The 19,981-nt window shown below is 38.2% G+C and overlaps 2 protein-coding genes across 2 annotated transcripts; one reads left to right on the top strand and one right to left on the bottom strand.

Annotated features, from left to right (window-relative positions):
* The first annotated feature begins 7,116 nt into the window (after window positions 1-7,116).
* On the top strand, window positions 7,117-8,634 carry LOC116126388 (chlorophyll a-b binding protein 151, chloroplastic). Its single transcript, XM_031412093.1, has 3 exons — window positions 7,117-7,340; window positions 7,680-8,426; window positions 8,611-8,634. The coding sequence occupies exons 1-2, from the start codon at window positions 7,195-7,197 to the stop codon at window positions 8,329-8,331; spliced, it is 798 nt and encodes a 265-aa protein (XP_031267953.1). The 5' UTR covers window positions 7,117-7,194; the 3' UTR covers window positions 8,332-8,426; window positions 8,611-8,634.
* A 181-nt stretch (window positions 8,635-8,815) lies between these two features.
* LOC116126392 (pentatricopeptide repeat-containing protein At1g08070, chloroplastic-like) lies at window positions 8,816-11,040 on the bottom strand. The gene has a single exon (XM_031412097.1). It carries the CDS (start codon window positions 10,979-10,981, stop codon window positions 8,924-8,926), a length of 2,058 nt encoding a protein of 685 aa, XP_031267957.1. The 5' UTR covers window positions 10,982-11,040; the 3' UTR covers window positions 8,816-8,923.
* Between the last annotated feature and the right edge of the window lie 8,941 nt (window positions 11,041-19,981).

Genomic DNA, 19,981 nt, shown 5'->3' with positions numbered 1-19,981 from the left:
TTACCTTTTATGCCTTATAACTTTTGTAACTTGAAAATGAGTTCAAGATCTTCAACAAATTTAATGAAAATCCTTAAAGTAAAGTCCACCCCAAGATGAAAAAAAGAGAGCCCGCCATGAGAGCTCAAGAAAGAGATTTTCAATAAAAAATGAAAATTAGATTAAATTTGGGAATATCACTTATTTATATGCAAGGACCATTTTGCAATAATTTGAAATTGTTCTCAAGTCCTTGAATTAATATGAATCCTATGTTAACAATTAATACAAATTCAATATTGTTTTCAAGTCTTTGAACTAATTTCAATTTAATATTAGCTTTTAATATTAAATCATTATTGATCCTAAGTCCTTGAAACAATTTCAATTTAATATTAACTCCTTAGTATTAAATCCTTGATTTAAACAAATTTATAATCAAGGCATATAAAATAATATCATTTAATATTTGACTCATTACTAAATTCAATTCAATAATATATTTTAGTCCATAATTGAATCTAATCCAATAATTAACAAATTAACTTATTACCCTGGGTAAGTGCAAGCTTCTCATGAGTAATCATTTCTCTCCAATACATAAATTTGGATACACACGTTTACATCTGAATATCGTTAACCTTTAACGATACGTATTACTCTCTTCTCATTCTTGGTTTTTAGGTGTGACCACTTTGGTTCACTACAACCTAGCCGTGGGCCCAATATCGCAATCCGATATGTTTCGTCATAACTCTTTGTAATCAAAACTCCAACTGATCATGGTAGGCATCTAGCAATGCTTCATAACCCCTAAGCCACAATGGAGTTAAACTCCAAAGAACCTTCTTTTTTCCCAATCGTACATTTTATATAATAAAATCCCTGCGTCGTTTAATCCCGATTAAGTATAGGTTCATGGTATGTCAAAACTCTTAACTTAATTTTTATCCGAATTGTCAATCAACACAATGGAACATGTCATCATGAAAATCTTTTTCATATGATTATTTTGTACTCTAGCCAGAGATTTCCTTTTTCCAATATTTATTAACATTCGTTTGGGAACTTGGGACCAAACTATTTCGAGTCAACAGATCCCATCTTGACCATCACTTGTCCTCGCACATGAATAAAATATGATCAAACCGGCTTCTTACACAAAACATGACTAGTCTTGTGTATATACACCATACGAATCATGTGCATCCTATGTCGAGTCCATGTCAGATCTAAGGATTAGTAGTACACTAGTATGATCCTACCACGTATCATTGACCACATTCTAAATGTCCATGTGATTTATCATAATCAGTTATATTCGATAAACAGTCCATTAATTGTTTGTTCATGCTAATGCCCTAGTGACATAACTCTTATAATCACCTACACTAATATCATCACATGATATTCAATAGAGGTATTCAACATGCCTACTATGCAATGTTACTGCCCAATTAACATTACTTACGTAGGGAATGCTTTGATGATTTGATCTTCTGAAGATCCGTATCATCCGGACATTTTACATGCATTATAAATAGTATAAATGAAGCAGTAAACAACATGTGAAATCAGAACTCTTTCTTCCATTCTCAAAAGAGTATTTACAAGATATACTATCTTGAAACTGAAAACACGATTGATTCCTAGGGCATACACTAACAAGATCCATGGCCATTTCACGGCCAAAGATGTGGCCATGAAAAGGCCAGATATGTGGCCATGATCTTTGGCCGTGAAACGCCATGAAAACAGCCAAATCTAGTCGTTTCTGGCCTGCTGTAATAGGCCTTACCGGCGCACGACTGTCCAGATCCCGTCGGTCATGCACCATTACAACGATTGACGTTGGCGGCCAATAGTGGTGAGTAATGGCCGGTGGAGGCCTTGGGTGGCTGGGGTTATTTTGTTAACTTTGAAACTTTTTTGTGGCTAGAGTGTTTTAGCTAATTTCTCAATGTTGGGGGGGCTAGGTAATTGTTATTAGGTAGACATTTGAAGGCAATTGTGTCCGAAATAGTTTTTAATAAGGTAAAATAAGTATAAAAATCAAATTACCCTGATAATGTTTTAATCCCAAGGGTGGGGGAGGATATTAGATTACGCCCCACATTACTAACACTATTTGTAATAAAAGATTCTCATAATATTTTATTACTTACAAACCAAACACCGGAATCTTGTAAAATAAACGAAGATTACCCCCGTTATCTTATATACACCCTATCCAAATGTACCCTATTAGTATTGGTCAATTATTAGAATCTTTTATTGTTTGACATCCAAATGTGATAATTACCGGATTAAAAGTTAGATTACCGATGTTATCTTTTATGACCTCGAACCAAATGTACACTTCGTATTCTTTTCTTAGCCGAGGTGGATTTGATTTACAACCTTAATATTCTTTTTCTTTTCCGTAGGGAAGAAGGTACCTTTTTGCCAACGGATAAAGAATATAAAGTCTAGTTTATATACTTTTCTTTAGATTTAAAATGAATAACACATATACTAGATTGTTCTAAACAAAGTTGAACAGATTTAAGCAATCGTAGTATTTTAAATCCAAATAAATATTTTCTGATAGCCGCGCGCCTTTGATTTCTGATTTTAGCTTTCCAACGGGACAAGAAATCTGGTCCAAAATTTTCCTGAAATGGAAAAAATGGTATGAGTAATAAAAACAGTGCGGACTTTGTATTGTGTTGTATAAAGTATAAACAACGTGAACAAGAAGAAACACCCATGTTTCTAGAATATCCAGTTTGTTATAAGGGATTTTATGTTATGCCACCACCAATCACCATATCACTCACCTCTCCCTTTATTTGTTAAAAGCTTGCATTAAAAAAACAACATTATATCTTTCCCTTTATTACTTACACATTAATAAAATATTTATTTGGATTTATAACCATTTCTTTATTCTTTTTAATAATTTGTTATTTTCTCATTATTTAATTTTATAAATTTAAAATATCGGTTAAATGGTTAATCCAATGCAATCTAATGATATAAATTTTTGCAAGTCTTGTGTAATTAAAATAAAAAGTAAAACTCTTAAAACAAATACAGACTGTGGTGCTTATCGCCTTACGCGGTGTCTTCCACTCTCCAGGCTACTTTTGCATCGTAGTTTCAACGCTCAATGTTTCGGCCTTTCCTCCAGTCGTCTCCTCCTGGTCTTTCTTGGAAACTATTCTGAAGTTTCATTGTTCATTGATATACGTGTCTCTTAATGCCAATAGTTTTTTTAAGTAAATTTCTTAGTAGCTTCACTACATCAAAATAAAACTCTAACCAAATCCCGGAAAAATCTTGGCCTCAGCTTCTCCTTTATTTCTGGTTTCGGTTCTCTTCTTTCTTTGCTTTTCCCCGTCATTTGGAAAATATTCAGAAAAAAGAAAAAAAAAATGTTCCAGACAAATCCCAATTATGATCATCAAGGTTCTGGTAGTGATGACAACCGTCTTGATGCTAGCTTGCTCATCACCACCAGTCCAACCCCCTCCTCTGCAGAATCAGTCAGGAGCTGGCGTCTAAGCATTAATGTTGTTATCTTTTTCATTTCTTTGAAGAAAACCAATATTCGTTCAGATCAAGAATCATCGCAATCACTGACAAATTCTTTGCTTCAAGAGCCTTTAGAAGACTCAAACACCGAAAACCTTCCAGATCATAAAAGTGGGTTCTTAGGCTTAGGCTTCGTCTCAGAAGCTTGCAACAGTTTCTCTAGAAAATCTTTCAAGAAGGAAGACGCTTCAACCTCATCTTACGTTCGTGTGCCATCGTCACCTGCAGCTGACCAAGGACTTACTCGAAACTTGTCCACTCAATCCTGTCATGTCATAGAAATTTCCTCTGAGAGTGAACAGCAGGACCCACCAACTCGTGACTCCATTGTCCGGATGGTAGCAGAGAGAGATCTTAACTCACCCAAGAAAATCGGTGGTGTTGAAAATGTTGCATTGATCTTGGAGAAAGAAAGCCATGCTGTTCAAGATCCACCACGAGTAATATTGGATACTAGCCACTCAATTCAGACAAAAGACTTTTTCTTCTTTTTATTGAAGGCTAGCACCAGGTACTCCAATCTTCTCCTTTTAGTATCAGCTGGGTTGTCCTTTGCCAAGGAGATGTTGGAGGAAGGAACTAAATATGGGTGGCATGATGGGGTTGCCATTCTTGCTGCAGTTTTTATGCTTGTCATGTTCCAATCAGTCTCTAACTTTCACCTGGCAAGAAAGCTGGAGAAGTTGTGGAAGGAGGAAAACAAATTGGAAGTTGAAGTTAAGAGAAATGGGCAGCCACAATCCATCGTTATATCGAATATTGCAGCAGGTGATATAGTGAATCTGAAGGAGGGGGATCAAGTTCCAGCTGATGGTTTGGTTGTGAGTAGTAATGGGTTGGTGTTGGATGATTTAGTAAACCCAAAAATCGATGGTGAGCAGAACCCCTTCCTCTTCTATGGCTCAAAGGTAATGGAGGGGCACGGTAGCATGCTTGTCATATCTGCGCGCGACAACAGGAAATTAGGCAAGATACTGAGCTTGGTGATTGAGGATATTAAAAAGAAGACCCTTCTAGAAGCTCAGACGCAAAAGCCAATCGCTGATATGGACAAAATTTCCCTTGGTGTCTCTATAGTTATTGCTGTCGTCGCACTTATACGCTTTTTAAGTAGGAATCACCATGGAGATGATGTTGATGATGTTCCTGAACTGAAGGGCAAAGTTTCCGTGGGAATGCTAATGAAGATCCTTGAGAGAATTTTGTTTAAACCTCAAGGGAAGGTCAGTGTTTTGGCAAGTGCTCTTTCTGTGTCAATTATAGCAATACAGCATGGAATGCCTTTTGTGGTTACACTTTCCCTCTCTTTCTGGAATGAGAAGGTGGAGATAGAACAGGCAACACCTCGTAATTTATCAGCTTATGCCACAATGGGTATTGTAACACTTTTCTGCATTGATGCAACTGGTGGGCTAGTATGCAATGGTACGGATGTTGATAAATCGGCGGTAAAAGCTCTTAGAAATGCTGGAGTAAGGATTATATTGGTATCAGAGGATGAAGTCCCAGCAGTAAGCGGCATAGGGTGTGAACTTGGAATCTTTAGACCGGCAGATGATGTGGCCCTTGAAGGTGAACAGATTAGAAAGCTAAGAAGGTCCGAATTGATTGATAAAATAGATAAGATGACTGTGATTGGAAGTTGTCTTTCTGAGGACAAGCTTCTTGTGGTTCAGTCTCTGCAAGAAAAAGGTCATGTAGTTTCATTCCTGGGAGGGTTATCAACCAGTGATATTCCAGCTCTTAAAATTGCAGATGTAGGGATCACTGAAAATAGTAAGTGCACTACATTGGCCAGAGAGAGCTCCCACATTGTAATTTCAGCTAAAGGTTCATTACATCAAATCCTGAAGATTGGTAGATGTGCTTACCACAACATTCAGAAGTTCACTCAACTTCAGATGACAGTTTGTTTTTCTGGTTTACTGATAACTTCGGTGACGGCAATGAGTTTGGGAGAATCTCCAATATCAACAATTCAGTTGATTTGGGCGAATGGGATCGTATGTATTCTTGGTTACCGAATGATGATAATGAATTTAGAAGGCCAAGAACTAATCACAAATCCACAACCTATGAGGGCCCCATCAGTCCTGACTAAGTTCATGAGGAAAAACATCGTTCTTCAAGTAATATGCCAGGCTTTTGTTCTGCTGGTCTTTCAGTTTACGGGGCAACAAGTCATACCAAGCCTGAGCAAAGATATTCTAAAAGCAATAATATTCAATAGTTTTATTCTATGCCAGGTTTTCAATCAGTTCAATGCCATGGGCTTGGTAAAGAAGAAGGTTTTAGTAGCAGTCCTAACAGATTACACGTTCTTGTTGGCTTTGGGAACTATTACAGTTATTCAAGTTGTGGTAGTTGAGTTTGTCAAAAGTAGCTTAGCCGGTCTTGAGAGGTTAAATGGCGTGCAATGGTGTTTCTGTTTGCTTCTAGCTGTGCTATCATGGGGCCTTCATTGTGCTGTAAACTTCACTTCAGATTCCATCATAAACTGGTCCTCAAGTTCTGATGGTTTACAGTTTAGGTTTTCAAGGAGACTGCACCATCCAAATATTTCAGGGTTGATGATCTTTCCCTTTTCAATGTTCCTCATTTTATCTTACATATATTATTACAGCCCATATGTTTCAGTGACATTTCGTTAGGTTAGAATGTCAACTACAGTCTCCCATAAATAAATACTTTAATCTTGTCTAGTCGATCTGCACTAGTATTAGTCTTAGTTTAGAGATATTGAGATTGTAATTAGGATAATACGTTATTGTCGTGTCAGTTAAGTTATAAATATATGATGATCATCATTTCAATGCCTTATTGAATTCATTGTCATTAAGGGTTAGATATTTGATTAATCGAAACTATTATGCTTATGCTTATTTTTATTTTTTTATTTATTTTTAGTAATCGGGATGTATGGATCAATTTATACACACATCAACTAATCTTTGGAGTCTATTGAACACCTTATAAACTTAAAAGACTAAATAAACCTCTTTAACTGTTACGTCATTTCCATAGGGTTAAACTACTAGTACTACACATTTTAACATAAATTATAATGATGGATCACCACAATCTAATTCTCAGATTAGTTAAAATAACATGTTCAAGTGCTGCAACTATCAAAGAATTCCATGAACAGTAATACTTTGGATGATTATTCGGAAAACGTCGAAATCAACCAGTACTCCCATGTATTACAGTACATAGTTCCCTTCTAGCATTTATTTAAATAAATAATAATTTGAACAAATAATAATACCCACTTCACTTTAGAAATATTGAAATGAAATCAACATTCTATTATGTACAATTTGTAAAGATTTTGGTCATTGGTCAGATTATTTATAAATTTTTGTGGCCTAGACTCTCCGTTGAAAACATAGAACCCACAGGATCTTTGAGTTCCACGTGGCAGTAAAACAACCTCTTTATCCATATAAAAAATCAACACGGAAATCCACATCCAATACAACAACCAATGGGAGATTGCTGACGTGGAGATTTCCTGATCCACAGCATCTTCTCGTTTGCAATATAATACAACACTCACTTGCTCTCTTAAGCATCAGCAACAAAGAAAGAAGAAAAACAATCGAAAGCTTTAGCTTCAGCCTCAACACACATAAACACATGGCAACCTCTGCTATTCAACAATCAGCATTTGCTGGACAGACCGCCTTGAAGCAATCCAATGAGCTTGTTCGCAAGGTTGGAGCTTTTGGAGGTGGCCGTGTCACCATGAGGAGGACTGTCAAATCTGCTCCCCAAAGCATCTGGTAATTATCGTTACCGTTCTTCTGCTTTTTCATTATTCTAAAACAATTTTAATTTCTACTTCCTAAATTTATGAAGCTGCATTATACTCTCTGGTACACTAAAAAATAAAATATAAAATGCGTCCTTAGTTATTTTAACGTGCTAGCTCAAACTTACTCCGAAACCTGACTAGAAAAGAGAACTACAACGATGTGTCATTCTGCCTGAGACATTAACCCGTTCCTGTACTTCAGTAAAAGAGCTGCATATAACGTTTATGATCTTTAGAAGATGCATATAAGCGCAGAAACTTTAATCCTGTGATTGTCTGACCACCTGAACCTGACACTGACAAACAGGTACGGCCCAGACCGCCCCAAGTACTTGGGTCCATTCTCTGAGCAAACCCCATCGTACCTGACCGGTGAGTTCCCCGGTGACTATGGATGGGACACTGCTGGTTTATCAGCTGACCCTGAGACATTCGCTAAGAACCGTGAGCTTGAAGTTATCCACTGCAGATGGGCCATGCTTGGTGCTCTTGGTTGTGTTTTCCCTGAAATCCTTTCCAGGAATGGTGTGAAGTTCGGTGAGGCAGTTTGGTTTAAGGCTGGTGCTCAAATCTTCTCAGAAGGTGGGCTTGACTATCTTGGCAACCCCAACCTCATTCACGCTCAGAGCATTTTGGCCATTTGGGCTACCCAAGTTGTGCTCATGGGCTTTGTTGAAGGATACAGAGTTGGTGGAGGCCCACTTGGTGAAGGACTTGACCCACTTTACCCTGGTGGTGCTTTTGACCCACTTGGATTGGCTGATGATCCTGATGCATTTGCTGAATTGAAGGTTAAAGAGATCAAGAATGGGCGCTTGGCTATGTTTTCCATGTTTGGATTCTTCGTCCAGGCTATTGTTACTGGAAAGGGTCCTATTGAGAACCTCTTCGACCATATTGCTGATCCAGTGGCCAACAATGCCTGGGCTTATGCCACTAACTTCGTCCCCGGAAAGTGAAGAAGCTCAATAGACTTTAGTGTATCAATTTAACATTGCTCTGTGTGCTTTTGTTGAAACTATCTAGTTGTGGACTTTATCAATATCGATGTTAAATTATTAGTAGAAACTCTTGTATTGCCACTTTTTCTATCACCAAACTTTTGTCTTCCTTCAGACTCGTTTATACTTTCCACTTCCCCAAGTACTCTGATTCATGCTTTGTGATATTAAAAACCAAGCGGACCCTGAATCTACACCATAAATAACATTATGATAAATTAAGTATGATACATTTCTATTAAGTTTTCTTGTTTTTCCTTCGCCTTCTAGCAATAATGAAGAAATTCATTTTAGATATCAAATAAAGCTTGCCCAAATTCTTAACTGAATATTCAATTACATTGTATATGAGAACGTTTAAACAACCAAACTGCCGTTATAGAATTGATATCCATGAGATTTGCGGTTTAGCTAAGATATCTAAATCGATAACAGCTGTTGTTCCGCAGGCCCAAATCGGGCAAACACTGGAGATAATTTTTTTCAAACAAAAAGTATCCAGATATTCTTATTGAGTAGATTAACAAGAGCATTGATGCTGGCCAGGGAATCACCAAAAATCCTTGCAAGAGCAAGATCCATTTGTGAAATGATGGAAACGGCTATTATCTCTCACAATAATTTCACGATTATAAATACCGGATAAAAGTTTGGTTACAGAATGACAATCATTACAAACACGGAGGCTCTTCACAATGCGGATAGGACTCCCCGGTTTGATATTAATGAGACCAAAAGCTATGGCCAACCTCTCACTATGATTTTCCAATTCTGCTTCCTTCTCCTTCTCATCTTCAATACACAAAAGAACTTGAGTTGTGTCAGGAACATGACCTGCAGATCTCAATTTGTCTCTCATCTCACTCAACTTACGATATATCTCCTTTGTTTGGGGATGTGACTTATCACCCACGATAAACTCATGAAGCACACCTCTATGTTCTATTGAACTGCATCCTGGGTCTTTTCTGAATCCTCTCTTCTTCATCATTTCTCTAACCTTTGAAACTTTCTCCCACTGACCAGCTGCAGCATACATATTTGAAAGGACAACATAACATCCAATAGTCTCCGGAGCCTCCTCGAGCAGATGATTAGCTGCATATTCACCAATATCCTTGTTTCCATGGTTCCTAGCACCACTAAGTAAACTCATCAAAATCACCATGTTGGGTCTCATGGGCATACGCTCAACGATGCTTCTTGCCTCTTCAAGATTTCCAGTTCGACATAAGATGTCCACCAAGCAACCATAGTGTTCAATCGTAGGTTGAATTCCATATTCGTTGATCATCATATCAAAATAGCGGCGACCATCATCTACCAAACCTGCATGACTACAAGCATTCAGAACCCCAATAAAGGTTATAGCATGGGGCTTCATTCTGTAACTACACAATTCATTGAATAAGTCCAGAGCCTGAGCTGCCATGCCATGCATTCCTAAGCCCACAATCATAGCAGTCCAATGTCCTACCTTCTTCCTGGATATTGCTCGAAAAACTTTTAGCGCACTTTCAATGCTCCCACACTTGGAATACATTTGTACCAACAATGTACCAAGCACACCATCTATTACAAACTCATTTTTAATCATGTAAGAATGTATCCATCTTCCTTTACTAAGACTAGCTAATCCTGAAACTGCTGAGAGTGCGCTAACTAATGTAGCATCATTAGGCATAAAGTCACAATTCAACATGTCCTCAAATAATTCCAAAGCTTCTATAAACCTCCCATTCTTCTCATACCCTGATATCATCGAATTCCATGAAATTAAATCCCCCATTGGCATGTCATTAAACAAAACACGCGCAGAATCAAAATCTCCTGACTTCATATACCCACTAATCATCGCATTCCATGCAACAAAATTCCGATCCGGCATCTTATCAAAAATCTCTCTAGCAATATCAACCTTCCCACATTTGGATAACCCATCAACCAAACAAGTCCAAGAAAACAAATCCCTCTCAGGCATTTCATCAAACAGTTTCATCGAAGCCTTAACATCTCCACATTTCGCATACCCATCAATCAAAGTATTCCAAGAAACCAAATCTTTTTCATCCATTGTATCAAAAACTCTCCTCGCAGAACCAATTTCACTACATTTAGCATACATACTAACTAAACTACTTAAAACAAACTTATCCAATCCAAACCCTAGTTTCAAAACCAACCCATGAATTTGCTTCCCTTCTTTAATAGCACCTAACCTGCCACAACCTTTGATCACACAAGGTAAAGTAAAATTATCAGGCAATAAAAACTCCCGAAGCATATCACAAAACAAAGCTGTAGCTTCATGGGAACGGTGGTTAAAAACGTAGCATTTGATAAGAAGGTTGTAAAGGAGCAAAGTATGGTCTTGAATTTGATCAAAAGTGGAGCGAGCATAATGGAGGTTGTTTATTTTGGGGTCTACGTAAAGGGAGAGAAGGCAAGAGGAGACAGAAGGGTGGTGAATGAGGTTGGTTTTGAGAGAAAAAGCGTGAAGTTGTAGGGTTTCTGGGAGGGTTTTTGAGGTTTTGAGAACAGTTAAGTGAAGAGGAGAGGGTATGTATCGTTGAAGAGAATGGATTGGCGCGTATTGTAGAGTTTGCATGGGGGCTTAGCGTAGGAGTTGAGAAGAAGGAAGTGTTAGAACTTAAAACTAGTTCCTTCGATGGATCATGGATGGTGCATATACTTCAATAAAAGTATTTATAAATTAATACTTTCAACAAATAAATTGTCTAATCAGTACAGGCGCGGCGTGGCGTGACCTTGGCCAAACTTTTAATCTGGTTGATTGACGAACTATAAGAAGGGTTTGACTTTGGACCACAGCATCCAACCACGCTACCTAACCTGTTGGGCAATGTTTTAAAACCCACCGCGGCCCAGCCGGTTCAACCAAGACCGCGGCTTTTATCGGGTCAGATTATCAATTTTCATATTCATCGAAAATCCTAAAAATTGAAATAATGATCGACGAACAATTGAAGGCCGATATTTAGGGGGTTTTGAAGAAAAAGGGTCGATGAGTGTAATGGTGATGATAAAGGTGATTTCTGATGAGTGTAATGGTGATGACAGAGGTGATTTCTGATGAGTGAATCAACCGAAAATTGAAAAATCCCTGCGATAGCAACAACGTGCTGTTATTGACCATTGGCGAGGCGAACGGGGGTAGGGTGTGATGGGTTTTGGTCAAGAGGCTACGGGGAGTATGTTCATGGTGATGGGGAGGGTTATCTATGCCGATGGTGGTGGGATCTGGCTTCGATTGTTGACGCCAACGGTGGTGAGATCTATTTGATTTCGGCCAGGTCTTTTGTAGATTTTCTAGGGAATGACTTAAATGATGATTGTGATTGCATTTGATGTCACCACCGCCATCCAGTTGACCGCCAATTTATATTTGGGATGTGTTTGCTAAATTTTAAACTTCTAGGAACTTAACTTTATTTTTAAGGGTGTATTTGCTTAATTTTAAACTTTTAGACACCCGGGTTGACTTGAAACCTGACAACTTTGTTGAGTTTCAACCCAAGTTGGTTATTAAAACATTGTTGTTGAGGCATACAATATAAATGTCAAAGGCCATAGATTGTAATATCAATGTTGATCAATGTAGAGTGCCAAATTGCTTTAACTTCCATTCTCCAACCTAAAAGGAATTATCAAGATCTAGCTTCGCTTACAATGGCTACTTAATAGTTTCACATGCATAGATGTTTACTTTACTCTTGTTTTTCAAGTTATTAGACATGTCTCAAAGTTTCACAATTTACTAGTCCTTTTAACTCAAATTTCTTATATTATTTTAATAAATAAAATAACTTTAAATCACAAAATTTAGAGTAATACTACACCAACAACTATTTTTCATAAACTTTCTCTCACAACTCTGACGTGACAGTTCGCAATTAATTAGTAAGACCCATGTGAGATCCATTGTGAAATGACCAATTGTGAGCTGCCACATCAGGGTTGTGAGAGAGGATTGTTAGTGTAGTATTATTCCCAAATTTAACCATCACTCGGTGACAATTTCAACTCAATATTTAAAATCAAAAAGTTTTAATACTCTTTTAACTTGTGCGATAATAATATATGTTAAAAAAGTAATACTATACATATAACATTTCTCATACAATATTATACGGCAAAATATGATCGGTTGATTTTAAATTAAAATTAAACTTTCAACCAATTATTTTTTGCCGTGTAATGTTACATGAGAAATATTGGGGCAGTTTATTAAAAGGCCATCTGAAGTTTACATTTAATTAAAAGGCTATCAAGTTTTAAAGTGTTAACTAAATAGCCATATTATTGATTAAGGGTAATTAGTGCTTAATTAGGATTAATGAAGTATTATGTAATCTTTTCAAAATTATACTATATTTCCACAAACCCGAAATTGTTGCAAACAAACCCAAAAACCTTCTTCTTCCTCCCGCCATTAACGCATCTCTACCTCTGCATCTTCTTCTCTTCTTCTTGGCTTCGTCTACATCTTCTTCTTCCTCTGCATCTTCTTCTTCTTCCTCCTTCCTCTACATCTTCTTCTTCCTCATTCCTCTATATCTTCTTGTTCCTCCGCCATTAACACTTTCTTCTTCCTCCACCATTAACATCTTCTCCGGCAAAGATCCCCCTCCTCCTCCTCCTGACATTTCGTCTAAGTATGTGTATCTCCTTTTTACATTTTATATTTAGATTTACAAAGATTTAATAATGGATGGGGTTTGGGTTATGATTTTGATTTAGTTGTTTAGGTTGTTGGGTTGTGTTTGATGTAATGCAAGTTGAAAGGAGTGAAATTTGTTGAAAATTTGTTCTGGGTATTTATTCTGGGTATGATGGATCGATTGTAGGTGGAGATGACTGAAAATGTGTTCTGGGTACGATGGATCGCTTAAGCGATCTGGTGTATCGCTTAAGCGATCCGGTAGGTCTGGTAATGCAGCAGATAGATCGCTTAAGCGATCAGGTATGTGGCATATGATCGCTTAAGCGATCTGGTTAAAGTCTGCTGTATGGGAGCAGATCGCTTAAGCGATCAGTAAATGGCATAAGATCGCTTAAGCGATCATGGTTGTTTATACTGGATCGCTTAAGCGATCAAGTGTATCGCTTAAGCGATCCAGTATAAATAACCATGATCCCTTAAGCGATACATCAGACCAAATATGCGAATGTGCAGATTCTTTTTAAAATATTTGAACCCTTAGTACAGCATTTAAGAATATTGTTTTTCTTGCATTACAGGTAGTTGGCTATTATTATACATGGGACAAGTTGTTTTGGGTGTTGAATATTTTGGTGAGTGGGTGGAGGAAGAAAGTAGGTGGAAGTGGATTGGGAAGAGCAAAGAAGTTATACCAATTGCTGTGAGCACAGAGGTTAGTTTTGATGAGTTGATTGATGAAATAATTAGAAGAGGTAATTTGAGTTGCTCGCGTAGTGATATAGTTGTGAAGTATGTTTTAAGCAGAGCTCCTGAAAATTATAAGGTACCTCCTGCTGTATTAAAGTCGGATGAAAGTGTGAAGTTATTTATGATTGATATGGCCGATAGTGGTTCGAGGCCGATTTTAAGGGTTTCTTATGTAGAAAAACCGTTGGAAGTTGGTTCCAAGGAAGGGGATAACGAGGATGTAGGCAGAGATTTGCCTGGTTTTAATTTGAACTACGAGGCCATTGATTTGTTAGCTGAAAAATCAAGAGTAGACGGTGAATTGGGTGGTGAGGAGGACACTGTAGAAGAGGTTGGTGATGGGGGGCAGAATGAAAATGTTGAGGAGGAGGACCCCGTAGATGTTCCCACAGATGTAGAGATTCCTTTAAATACAGATTATGCAGAAGGCGTAGATTGTGAGGAAGAGAACACCATGGTCGTTTATGCAGGTTCAGAGAGGGCAATTGGAGGTAGTAGTGAATCAGCTCATGTTTTTACGGATGGATCGGAGTTGCACATAGGGTATTTATTTGACAACAAAGAGGAAGTGGTGAGGAAGCTAAAACTTGTTGCCGTGAGAGGTAATTTTGAGTTGATCACCAAAAAGTCAAATTCATTGGCTGTGACGGTTGCATGTCGTGACCGAAAGTGCAAGTGGTAGATTTATTGTAGAAGGTTGGCAGAGTCGGAAAAATTTATTCTTAGCACATATACCCGTGAGCACAGTTGTGGTTTGGGACATATTTCAGGTGAGCATCGACAAGCGTCCGCTGATGTTATTCGACAATTTGTCAAAAGTCGATTCGTTGAAGGGAAAGGTCCATCTCCTAAAGACATTCAGAGACTTATGCGCACAGAGTTCGGATGTGCTGTTAGTTACTGGAAATGCTGGAAAGGGAGACAACATGCACAAGATTTTGTGAGGGGCACGCCGGAGCACGGGTACGCAGTATTAAAAGCGTACCATTATATGCTTGAGTTGACAAACCAAGGTAGCAAGACGGCTTTGAAGTGGGACAGGAATATGATGTTTAAATATTTTTTTGTTGCTTACGATTCTGCTATAAGGGGTTTTGTAAACATGAGAAAGGTGTTGGCTATTGATAGTTGCTTTTTGACGGGAAAGTATGGAGATACATTATTGGTGGCCACTGCACAGGACAGCGAGAATCACACATATCCTGTTGCATGGTGTGTGGTTGACTCTGAGAATGTTGAGTTTTGGACTTGGTTTTTTTTGCATTTACGTACGATAGTGCCTGACATTGACGAGTTGTGCATAATATCCGATAGGCACAAGTCTATAAAGAAAGGGATTGCCACTATTTACCATCAAGCACATCACGAATTTTGTATAAGGCAGCTTGGTGAGAACATAAACCAAAAGTTTAAGTGTGCTGACCTCCTTCAAACATACTACATGGCAGCAAAAGCTTATCGGGTTTATGCGTTCGAGGAGCACTTCCAGCAAATCCGAATCAAGGATGATAGAGTTGCTAAGTATCTTGAGCATGATGTTGGTTTCGAGCGATGGAGTAGAGCTTACTTTCCTAGACGAAGGTTTGATGTCGTGACCACGAACATAGCCGAGTCCATAAATTCAAAGTTGTTAATAGAAAAAGAGTTTCCAATAGTTACACTTTTTGATGCAATCCAAAGGACACTGTCGCGGTGGTTCCATGAGCGTCGTACGGAGTTAGATAATTTTACTACAACCCTTGTTCCGTCAGCTGAAAAATTATTGCAAGACGTATGGAACTGTCAAATGCACTGTTTGCCTATCCTCTTAATGCTCAAGAGTTCACTGTGCGTGGCTATGGTTCGGATGCTCTAGTTAACCTTGTTAGAAAAACTTGCAGTTGTAAAGTGTTTGACATTCAACGTTTACCTTGTCCTCTTGCATTAGCAGCACTGAAACACCAACGGAAGCCAGATTTTGGTTCAAGAATTTACATGGAACTTTGCTCCCCTCTCTATATGACAGATCACTACATGCTAGCTTATTCAGAAACGATATATCCGATTCCTCCAGAAGAGCAGTGGGTAGTGCTGCCAGAGATGGCTAACGTTATCATCCACCCGCCATTCAAGAAGACAACAAAGGGGAGAAAAAGAGTTAAGTGTATTCCATCAGCCTTTGAGGTTCGCCGGAAGATGAATAAGTGCTCAATTTGCAAGCAACCTGGCCATAAGAGAAGCAGTTGCCAAAAGCAATCACATGCAGATCTAGAGAATTAGGTTCGAAGAAGGATGGCTTCGTTTGGTTAACAATTGGGAATACTACTTTTAGTATTCCCCAAAAAGTTAAACAGTAAAATACCCAAAAATCAGTATTTTTGGGAATACTACTCTCAATATTATTCAACTTTTTTTAAACCTCTTAAATTTGATAATTTAATTAAATACCCCTAAATATTTTTTTAAAAATTACAAAAACACCCCAATATGAGACGTTTACCAGATTCCGGCCATCACTGCCGAAAAATGGCCAGAATCTGTTAAGATAGAGCACTATCGGCTGAATCTGGCCAGTAGTGCGCCGATCTAGCACTATCGGCTGAATCTGGCCAGTAGTGCGCCGATCCAGCCTTTTCTGACCAGATCTAAGGCCAAAGATCTGGCCGTTGACGGCCAGATCTTTGGCCGTAACAGTCGGTAACGACGGCCAACAAACGGTCATCATTGACCATCAACGATGACTGTTTGTTGGCCGTCGTTGACGAGCAAATACGGCCAGATCTGGCCTTTTCCGGCCAGATCCACCATAGATCTGGCCAGAAAAGGCCATATCGGCGCACGACCAGCAAGATCCAGCCGATCATGCTTTGATACAGCGAATCTGGCCACCCTCCGGTGGTGGTGGCTGGCTGTCCGTATTTGAGGGTAGATTGGGGGTGTTTTTGTTAACTTTTAATGTTTTATTATAGGGGTTTTTTGTAAATAAATAAATATAGGGGGTATTTGATTAATTTATAAATCCTACATCATAATACCCGCCCAATTCAACTTTTTTCAAAAAACTTTCCCAAAAACACCCAATTGTGAACCAAACGAAGCCGATAAAATTCAGGGAGTTGCTAAGGCCAACCGTTGATGAGTTATTGTTTTCAATTATTGATGTTATAAATTTTATTGTTACCTTTAATAAATCATTCTTTATATTTCTTGTTACATGGCCTAAATATTTGTTGGTGATTTTAGTTTGGAATTAGGTTATCAAATTGAGGAAAAAATATGGAATTAATACGTGTTGGTAATTTTAGTTTGTCAAAATTCAGGAGAAAAGGTGGAAAAGTATATATTGCCCATGATCGCTTAAGCAATACACTTGAATTAGGTTATCAAATTGAGGAAAAAATATGGAATTAATACGTGTTGGTAATTTTAGTTTGTCAAAATTCAGGAGAAAAGCAAGAAAAGTATATCTTTCACATGATCGCTTAAGCGACTAAGTATATCGCTTAAGCGACAAAGGGTTTTTCAAACAGGATCGCTTAAGCGATATCACAGATCGCTTAATCGACCAAGACAAAAAGACAAAAATCGCTTAAGCGATATCTAGGATCGCTTAAGCGATTGTGCACCTGGGCTGATGATTCTGCCCAGGTGCACGATCGCTTAATCGACCAAGACAAGAATCGCTTAAGCGATATCTCGGATCGCTTAAGCAATCATGCACCTTGGCAGATTTAATTCTACCAATCACATGAGATCGCTTAAGCGATCCAGGATCGCTTAATCGACCAAGTGAAAAGGAAAAGAATCGCTTAAGCGATATCTACAATCGCTTAAGCGACCCTGTGTAAACGAAGTTCCTTTTAGTACGATTGCTTAATCAACAAACGAAAGATTTGAAAATTTAACAAATACACTCCCACCTACCCAACTTCCTAGATTCCGGCGACCACCGCTGAAAACCTATCGGGAAAGGGCGTTACGACGCATAGCGGTTATATCAGGCTGGTAGGGCATCGATATGGCCTTTTCCGACCAGATCGACCATGAATGTGGCTGGAAAAGACCAGATCACGGCCAGATCTGGCCGTCGACGGACGAAAAAGGTGACATCTGGCTATCTGCGATGGCCAAATATATGGCCATCGTTTTCGGTCAACGATGCCTAAGATTTGGCCGTCGTTGACTATCAATGTCAGCCATTTCTTTTGAAAGTCGATGACAGCCCGATGTGGCCTTTTCTGGCTAAATCCACAGTGGATCTGGCCGAAAAATGTCACATCTGTGAATTACCGATCATTGCCAATCGTTTGTAGTCGTCAGTGGTGCCGGAATCTAGGAAGTTTGGTGGGTGGGGGTGTTTTTGTTACTTTTTAAAATTTTTCAGGTGGTATTAATGAAATTAATTCAGTTAATGGGTCTAAAATTTATTAAAAAAATACTAATATTTCCTAAATAATTAAACAAAGAAATATTATCGGAATAGGATTTATAATATTCATAGGAATATTCAACCAAACGCACCCTTTATGTTTTGAACAAAGAAGAATCGTAAACCCTATATGTTTAGCATAGACGTAAACATTCAACACTTTATATGTTTCATACTGACATAAAAGAACTATATGTTTAATATAAATATAATAACGGTCATAGTCCACTGAACGAATCGTAAACCCTATATGTTTAGCATAGACGTAAACATTCTACACTTTATATGTTTCATACTGACATAAAAGAACTATATGTTTAATATAAATATAATAACGGTCATAGTCCACTGAATGAATCGTAAACCCTATATGTTTAGCATAGCGTTAATCGCTAAACCGATGCTCTGAAATACAATAAATAATATCCGAATACATAGGAACACTTAAGCGATTCTTTGCTTTTACTCCTGGTCGCTTAAGTGATTGGTAATCGCTTAAGAGATCTAGCTCGCGGCAGATGCCCAGATCGAAAATCGCTTAAGCTATCCACTTGTATCGCTTAAGCGATTTTCATAAAACACTCTTGATCGCTTAAGCGATCTCAAATCGCTTAAGCGATCTTGGCCAAGGTAGGATGAATCTGCCCAGATCTATGATTGCTTAAGCGATTCATTGCTTTTACTCCTGGTCGCTGAAGCTATCCATTTGTATCGCTTATGCGATTTTCGTAAAACACTCTTGATCGCTTAAGCAATCTCAAATTCGCTTAAGCGATCTTGGCCAAGGTAGAATGAATCTGCCCAGATCTATGATCGCTTAAACGATCTGAGATCGCTTAAGCGATCTTGTCCTGGATAGTGAATATCTGCCCATATCTATGATCACTTAAGCGATTCATTGCTTTTACTCCTGAGATTGCTTAAACGATCTTGTCCTGGACAGTGAATATCTGCCCATATCTATGATCGCTTAAGCGATCTTATGTATCGCTTAAGTGATTCATTGCTTTTACTCCTAGTCGCTTAAGCTATCCATTTGTATCGCTTATGCGATTTTCGTAAAACACTCTTGATCGCTTAAGCGATCTCAAATCGCTGAAGTGATCTTGGCCAAGGCAGAATGAATCTGCCCAGATCTATGATCGCTTAAACGATCTGAGATCGCTTAAGCGATATTGTCCTAGGCAGAATGAATATCTGCTCAGATCTATGATCGCTTAAGCAATCTTATGTATCGCTTAAGCGATGCTTCCTAAACGAGTCTCTGTCGCTTAAGCGATTTAGGATAGCTTAAGCGATCTTTGTCAAGGCAGAATGAACATTTACCCAGATGGGTAATCGCTTAAGCGATGCTTCGTAATAGATTCTTGGTCGTCATATCTAGAAAAGTCTTGGTCATTTGCGAAACATTTGTACATCACTCATTTCCCTCCCAAATCCGAAAAGAATTTGTATCAATCAAATTCATCACAAATCAAAATATAAGAGACATCAATGTAATCGAAATAGAAAATAAAAAATAGGCATGGGATGCGGCAAATATCGAAATATATGGACAAGCTAACCATTAGCCCCAACTTGGGTGAATCAAATAATCACACCAGTATATCACACGTTGTAGTGATACTCAAAAATGAAACAAAACGCTAAAAAACCATTATCCGGCTTGGGTGAAGCAAATGATCACACCATACATAGTAAATTCAACCTGCTAATGAGAAATCTTATATGGATAAAAAAAATTATCTCCAAATGTCAGATCCAATTCT

Source organism: Pistacia vera, unplaced genomic scaffold (assembly GCF_008641045.1).
Source record: "Pistacia vera cultivar Batoury unplaced genomic scaffold, PisVer_v2 Contig179, whole genome shotgun sequence".
Classification (NCBI taxonomy): Eukaryota; Viridiplantae; Streptophyta; class Magnoliopsida; order Sapindales; family Anacardiaceae; genus Pistacia; species Pistacia vera.
Note: the sequence above shows the minus strand (reverse complement) of the source record. Positions and strands in the feature narration are given on the sequence as shown.